The sequence below is a fragment of the Salminus brasiliensis genome, chromosome 15, assembly GCF_030463535.1.
Source record: "Salminus brasiliensis chromosome 15, fSalBra1.hap2, whole genome shotgun sequence".
NCBI classification, from domain to species: domain Eukaryota; kingdom Metazoa; phylum Chordata; class Actinopteri; order Characiformes; family Bryconidae; genus Salminus; species Salminus brasiliensis.
Genome location: NC_132892.1, coordinates 1,061,379 through 1,069,417, shown reverse-complemented (window position 1 = coordinate 1,069,417; position 8,039 = coordinate 1,061,379). Strand labels below are relative to the sequence as shown.

The window sequence follows — 8,039 nt, the reverse complement described above, 5'->3', positions numbered from 1 at the left end:
AAACATTGTTAACCCATGGTTTCAAATTTAAGAAACCCTAAACGTTTCTCAAGAACCTACTAATCTGATCTGTGTAAGATATTAAGTCTGTGGCTCCGCCCCCTCAGTTTGTTCACTGCTTAGGTCTCCTGAGTCTCTTGACAAGCAAGCAGTTGATTGACGCAGTTACCGATGGTAAAACAGTGAATAGAAAATCTCAACTAATGCAGTTCTCTTTAGGGACTACTTTCTGTAGCCGCACTACACCCTGCAGCATGTATCCCTCCACCATTTTAATGATCTGATTTTAAAAGCAGGTTCTAGAGCCGAACTCTTCTCAGAACCCTGGTAGAACAGTGTCTCAGGCATCAGGCAGCGTCTTCATCACCATTAGGTGAAGAACTCTCTGTGAGGGTCCAGACATGCCTTGGCTGACCGACTACACCCGGGCCGAGCTCGACTACGTGGTGTTGTTTTTTTCCATCTTCTTCCTGCCGTATCTCCAGCCGGCTCGCTTTAGCTGGACATGTCATGCCGTATGTCGGTGGAGTTTTCAGGGTCGGGGTTAGAAATGCATCTCTGGCACTTTGACCTATCCAGGCGGATTCCGTCAGGTTACCTCGCCCCGACGTGATCTTTAGCATTTGTGAGCGGGACGGCTCCATGCGGCCTACGAGCAGCGCTGGAGGGCAACGCCGCCTTGAATCTTTGCCCTTATGCGGAGCAGCACTGCAATGCCGCTCGTCTCTCTAAAAGCCAGGAGGTTGTCTTGCGTAAGGCGTAACTGAGCTGATACTTGACTTTTCTTATATAGAAAATATAGAAAACAATAGCGGGGGGGGGGAATACAATACATGACCAAACGTAAAATAATAAATTAATAAATAAATAATTAAATAAACGAATGCTGTAATGAAAATAGCCCCAGCATAGACGTTACTCAACCTCAACCACACTTTATTTAACCAAACAGTTAAGCAGGTGGAACGTAGCAAAATAGCAAAGAAATCCAACTCTTTGAGACACAGTTTTCTGTAAGGTTTTTTTTTTGTTTGTTTTTTTTTGTTTTGTTTTTTTAGGGGGGGAGGGTTTAAAAACGAAAGAATAAATGCAACAAATAATCAATGAGCCAGAATGTGTTACAGTATTCCAGTGTGGGGAGACGGTAATCATCCTTCCACGTATGTGATGAGAGAGAAAGAAAGAAAGAGAGAGAGAGAGATAGACAGACAGACAGACAGAGAGAGAGAGAGAGAGAGAGAGAGAGAGAGCTGAACAGATGCCCTGGAATAATAAACAGCTAAAGCTGTTATCACAGAAGTAACAGATCCAGAAGTCAGGCTGTATATTTTAGAAGTGTGTGTGTGTGTGTGTGTGTGTATATGCTGCATGATCTTGCTAGATGGCTATCAGACCAACCTAAACCACTTCACAGTACTGAGATACAGGCCTCACCTCACGCCACTTTTAGGCCAGGCGTGTTTTGTCGGCTGACGGGAGCTCGCTCTGGTGCTCAGGTGGTCGAAAGGTCGCTCGTCTTAAAAAGCAGACCATGATGTGCCACAAGGCGGCTTTGTCGTCGTCTACCGGAGCCGTTAAAGCCTTTTTTACTAAGCCTTGCTTTTTTTTATACAAGCAAAGTGACCCTACGGGGGTCGGTTTACGTCTAAACGGTAGAACAGTTTAGCTCTCCTGTTTTCTGTTTTGTCTGCTGTGTTAAAAACAAAAAGAGGAGGAAAAGAGCATCAATGAAAGTTTAAGGAAACAAACGTCAGCGGAGGCTCGTTAAAGCGTCTACAGTAGTATGGCTGGTCTGGCGTGAAAGCCTTGTGTAAAATGATCGTTAGGAAATACGCTGCGACTAAAGTTCGGGTTACTCTAGTTTCCACCGACTGACTGAGGTTCTTCTGTCTGGTCTGGAACCAATGCTGGAAAGCCTAGGCCTGCTAGTCTGGATTTGTGAACGGTGTCAGGTGTTGGGTTTTCGTAGAAGGCGTCCCGATTCCCGCTGATCTGAGAGCAGGTCCCGTAACGATGACTGGTCATTTCGGGCCGTCGGAAGCTGACGCCAGATCAGGGGGGTTCTAAGAACGACTCGTACCTGGAGGAGCCGCTCTGCTCAACTGCACCAAAAAGACACTCTATTGGGCTCTATTGAGTTGAGATGCAACAGCGACATCTAGAGGCAGCCTTCTGCCTGAAAGAGAGTAAACCTATGCCTGTACAATGGTCGCTGCTGTGCCTTCAGTCTCGGCCTTGTGTGTAGTGGATATATTTACACCGCTTGTTTCACAGTTAAGGACATGTCAGGTACAAAAAAAGGAAAAAGAAAGAAAAAGCCATTTCCCTTTCTCCTGATTGGACAAAATCAATGGCTTTACAAAAGCTCACAATAATTAAAAGTGAATAATAATAATCATCATCATCATTGTCATCATAATAAGAGGCTTTTGTGAAGGAATTCCTTGTTCCTAAAATAAAAACCTTCAATATTTTTCAAATACTCAAATTTTCGGAACATCGAAACCTTAAACATGTTGCATTTAAAAATGAAAGTGTTCAAATAAAAAAAAAACTATAAAATGATGATAATAATAAAAAGAAATACGCCATCAGAAACCGTTCAAGACTCTGGGCCGAGTCCGTCCATCGACGCACACAAGATCACCAACCGTTTCAGCTACATTGTTTTTCAGCTAAAATTGCAGTATAAGCGCCGGTATGACGTTAACTGGTCATGCTTATATCTGCGTCCCCGAAGGTCAGCAATTGGCACACTGCATTGTAACACAATAATACATTCATAAAGGAGATGACCATGCAGGACCCTCTTCGCAAGGATCTGCACGAAATGATATATAAATAACTCTGATACCAACAATCAATCAAATGATGGAACAGAAAGTAGCCTACATGCACTCCGCCTCCGCCTCCTTTCGTCACATTTCTTTGTTTGTATTTTTTTGTTTGTTTGTTTGTTTTTTTTCTCCTCCTTAATGTTATCGGAACATTAAATCGAAACAACAAATACAAATCCTAATCGCATTTTCCACAAAAAATAGAGAAATGGCACTTTTAATATATTCATATAGAGTTTGAATGTTTTATATTTATATATTTATATATATATATTTATACCGATATCATGAACGAAGGGTTGAGTTGGCATCTTTGTAACTATGGTATGGTTCCCAGTGTGAGTCGAAACCATGCGAATCATGCAGATATGTTACAGTTCCTTATGTACATTACATTCATGCACATTGCACTCGTGCACCATTTTTCAGGTCCCCTGGTTCCTCAGTTTTCAGTCTGAATGCGGCAGAGAAAGAGAGAGAGAGAGAGCGAGAGAGGGAGGGAGGTAAGGAGGGAGGTAAGGGGGGACGTAGGAAAGAGAGGAGGGAGGGAGGAAGGTGCCCTGTACATATTTTACAATATTGGTTCCGTAGCAGTGGCTCATAAACACTGTCGTCAACTAAAGCGAATAAAAATAGGCCATATTTCCCAAACAGGCGAGGAGGTGAGTGGCGAAAGGACGGCCCTTATACTCGTCCTTTTTCTCCCATCGTCCCGCAGCAGCAGCAGTGCACGTTGCCTATTTTACAATATCGGTTCCATAGCACTGGCTCATGAACACCACAGTCAAGTGAAGCGAATAAAAAATAGGCTATTTCCCAACAGAAGCAAGTGAGAAAGTGAGCTCCCGACGTCCTGCTCCTCCGTGGTCACAGCAGCAGTGCACGTTGCTTTGTGGCAACGTTTTTTTTTGTTATTTTTCTTCCAGTGATTTTTGCGCATTTATATCCCGGCGCATTCCCCCCCCCCAACCCCAAGGACTTCACTTGTCAGAAAGTGTGTGGGCACCGCAGTCGTAAGGCCGGTGGGGTCCGTCCGCATGGTAAGCGCCACCGTGCCAGTAAGACGAATCGCACACGGTCTGCAGGGAGTTGATTTCGGAGGCAGAAGAGTTGCCCTCCCTGCGCTTGGACCTACGGCGGTTGCGCAAAACGAATACCAGCATTCCAACCACAGTGAAGGCGGAAGTGACGAAGACCAACAAAAGGCCCGGCACCAGAACGGAGATGGACACTCGGCTGGGTTCCAGGTAGGATCCAGAGCGGGTTCCCCCATCCCCTGATGCCAAAGAGCCATTCCTCGATGGCACTGTGGCGGCCGGCGCCTGGTCGAACAGCTGTGGGCACATGAGGTCATCCCGGATCCTCCGGAAATCCCTCTTCCAGAACTCCTCTGGAGACTCGCACTTGAGATCGCTGACGATGACGTCCGAGGCCAGGCGGTCGGCCCAACGCTTGAACGGCACAATGTTGCACGAGCAATCCCAAGGGTTCCCATGCAGATCAATCTGGATGACGGAGGCCAGCTGGTCCAGGACGCCCGCCACAGGAAGGTAGGTGAAGTAGTTGTTGTGCAAGCTGATCTTGGACAGGGAAACTCCCAGAAAGGCGTCCACCGGCAGCGCCTTCAGCAAGTTGTTGTTGAGGAACAGCACACGCAAGTTGGGCATGGGGCTGAAAGTGCCCGCCACAATCAGCTGGATGTCATTGTACTCCAAACTGAGATATTCCAGGTTCTGAAGGCCCACAAACATATCCGCCATAAGGGTATCCAGGTAGTTCTTGTCCATGTATAGCCACCGCAGCTCGCTGAGGTTCTGGAACGTGCCATTCTCAATCACTTTGATGTTGTTGCCCCCAAGGTCAAGCAAATTCAGGTTGGCGAAGCCCCTGAACTGCAGTCTTTTGACCGTGTGGATGTTGTTGTCGCGCAGGTTGATCTCATGCGCGCCCACGGGCTTGGGTTTCAGACTGGAGACGCTCTCGATCTTCTTGCCTTCACAGTTCACCCCAAGTCCCTGCCTTGTACCGATCAGCTTGCAGACACATGGCTGCGGGCAAGTGCCAGTGGCATTGCTGTTGGAAGGCGGAGCTACTTCCCGTTCTCCAGCAGTGCTCGTAGGTGCTTTCAGCTGCCAGTTCTCTCGAGCTTTGGGGCGTCCGCGCCCTGGGCCTGAGCGCGCCTCAGTGACCAATATTGTGGGCGGAGGGCCCAAGTCTGAGGCTTCACGTTGCGTGGGTGGCGCGGGCAAGCTCGAGTCGGCCCCATTCTTTGACGGGCACAGCTCGGATTGCGCCGTTTCGTTCAGGTCGCTGCCCTGGAGCCTCGCGGGAGCCTCACAAACCACCCGGCCAATGAGAGCCCGCTGCGGGATGTTCTCAAGCCACTCCTTTAACGAAACCAGGTCACAGTTGCAGTCCCACGGATTGTCCTCCAATAAAACCTCGACTATTCCCGGTATCTGCTCGAGTACCCCTTCGTAAGGCAACGTTTTTATCCGGTTACCCCGCAGGTCGAGGTGGGTGATGGGTACGTGCTGAAACACATTGATTGGGAGCGCACTGATGAGGTTGTCGTTCAGGATCAAAACCTCAAGCTTGCTCAGGTCCCTAAACACAGAGGGGTCTATGTCTCTGAGCAAGTTAAAGTCAGCCTGGAGGTACTCCAGATCATCCAGGCCCAGGAACGTGCTCTTCCTGAAAGAGCGTATCTTGTTGTTGTTGATGTGCAGCCGCTTGACGAGCTGCAGCCCCAGGAACGCGCCGGGCACGATGTCGTGCAAGCCGTTGTTCTCCAGGTGCAGGCTGACGGCATTGTAGAAGTTGGCGAACTCGTTGGGGAAGAGCCTGGACAAGGAGTTCCCGTGCAGCAGGAGGTGGTAGAACTGCGAGCTCGGACCAGTCAAGTGCTGCAGGTTGGTGAAGCTCCGCTTCTCGCAGTCGATGTGCAGGTCGCCCTCGACGGCGCTGCAGGAGCAGATCTGCTCCTTGCACACGTCCCTCGTCACGTTCCCAGTAGCCACGCAGAGAGCCGCCTTCAGCAAGACGATCCAAAGCAGCATTTTTTTTATCGACACGAGCAAATCATCCCCGGATCCGAGACGTGAACGCAATCAGTGGGTCGGAGCGGACGCGCTCGGCTCCTCCGGAGCGAAAAAAAGAGATGAGGGACGCTCACTCGCACGCACACACTCGCGCGCACACGCATCACCAGGCAAAAGAGAGGAGACGGCAGTTCGTGGTGGTTACATCCATGCCAGCCTGACTCGGGGCTCGGTCCGCACCGGACTCGCCTCAGAGAATCCCGTTCATCATCACCATCATCAATATCGTCACGATCATCATCAGCATCATCATCATCATCACCTCTCCATCGCCACCATCATCATTTCTGAGCCCGTTATTCCGTCTCTGAGACACGACACACTGCGAGAGGCAGCATCGCTCCTCTCCCCCGTCTCCTCTCCCTATTTTAAGCCCACTAAACCGCTCACTGACCTTGCGCACGGTACAAATCCGCAGGCTTTTTAATGCGCTCGTGTTTAGCTGCTGTTTACCGTTGTTATTGTTGCTGTCGCTGTCCGTGGTGCTGAAACGCAGCGGGCGCTGTCCTTTTCACCCGTGGTGCTGAAATCCACAGCCCTGAGGGTTTCAGCGCTGCTTCCAGCCCATGCCCAGAGAGCGAGAGAGCGCGAGAGAGAGAGAGGAAAGAAGAAAGACAGAAGAGAGAGAGAGAGAGAGAGAGAGACACAGAGAGAGACTCAATCCGCAATCCTTACATATTCAGCCTGCTTCTTTTTGGGCACGAGACAGGAGAGAGAGAGCCAGCTCGGTGCTCGCTGGTGGATCTGACACCCTCTGCTGAGCTGCGCTGGCAAAGATCCATCGAGTTGGGGGTTAAAAAAATAAATAAATAAAAGATCAAAATCAATCAATCCACATCCCGACTGCAGGTTTTAGGGATTTGAGGAAAACTGGGAGAGATTAGGAAGAAGGACAGGACGGAGAGAAGAGCTCGCGCTACAGCCCGGGCTCAGTCTTTCTGCTCAGTGCATGTCCACATTGCGATGGTGCTGAGCCAGTCTTTTGTTTCAGAGCCCCCCCCCCAAAAAAAACAACTAAAAAATTAAAAAAATAGATCCAGTGTGGTTCCCAGGACCCCGGAGCTCCTCCAGGCTCGTCTAGACGCTGGAGCATCAAAGCAGGGCTGATTCTGAGGGCTGTATTCCAGAGGAGCGCGAGAGCACTGCGCCTGCCTGGGCGTACAGGTGTTGATCTGGCTGTGTGTGTGTGTGTGTGTGTGTGTGTGTGTGTGCGTGTGTGTGTGTGTCTCGCTCGCTCTCTCTCTCTCTCGCGCTCGCTCGCGCTCTCTCTCTCTCTCGTGAGTATGTGTGTGTGTGTGTGTGTGTGTGTGTAGAGGGAGTGGGGAACTGCAGTTGAATGCGGTAAAATAATTAAACTCGTCGACGTGCAGCAGCAGCAGCAGCACCGGCGCGAGCAGCAGCAGCAGCAGCAGCACCGGCGCGAGCAGCAGCAGCAGCACCGGCGCGAGCCTTCCCTGGATTCACGCGTCGCTAAACGAGGATCAGCCGGAGCCGAGCAGCCGGGTCTGCACTCCACAGCGCGCGCTCGCATGCTCCCAGTCACGCGCTATCTGATCTGCCCGATCGGCCGCTGCTTATTGCATTATCGGCTCGCGCGCTTATCGATAAACAGCTGTTGTTGATTGTTTTGTTTTTTTTCCACCCTTGTCTTCTTTTGATCTCTCGGTTTCTGGAGCTCGAGGCTTTCTTTTTTTCCTAACAACCCCCCCCCCCCCCCCATACACACACACACACACACACACACACACACACACACACACACACACACTTGCCTTTTTTCTGCTGAATGTAAAAAGAAAGGGGGTGGGTGGAGGGAGGAAGGGGGGTGGAGATGGGTTGGGTGGGGGTTGGGGTGGTGAAGGTGGAGGTAGGAGGGGTGGAGATGGGTTGGGTGGGGGTTGGGGTGGTGAAGGTGGAGGTAGGAGGGGTGGAGATGGGTTGGGTGGGGGTTGGGGTGGTGAAGGTGGTGGTAGGGGGGTGATGGGTTGAGCACATTCTAAACTGAAGAAAACTCAATTACTCTAATCGGGCGATACGGAGGGGAGGGGGTGTGTGGGGGTTGGAGGGTGGATGTGGGGGTTGGAGGGGTTGGAGGGGAGGG

The 8,039-nt window shown here is 50.3% G+C and overlaps 1 protein-coding gene across 1 annotated transcript; it reads right to left on the bottom strand.

Annotated features, from left to right (window-relative positions):
* Positions 1-919: 919 nt before the first annotated feature.
* Positions 920-7,492, bottom strand: LOC140535917 (SLIT and NTRK-like protein 1). Its single transcript, XM_072657464.1, has one exon. The coding sequence runs from the start codon at positions 5,894-5,896 to the stop codon at positions 3,818-3,820; it is 2,079 nt and encodes a 692-aa protein (XP_072513565.1). The 5' UTR covers positions 5,897-7,492; the 3' UTR covers positions 920-3,817.
* Between the last annotated feature and the right edge of the window lie 547 nt (positions 7,493-8,039).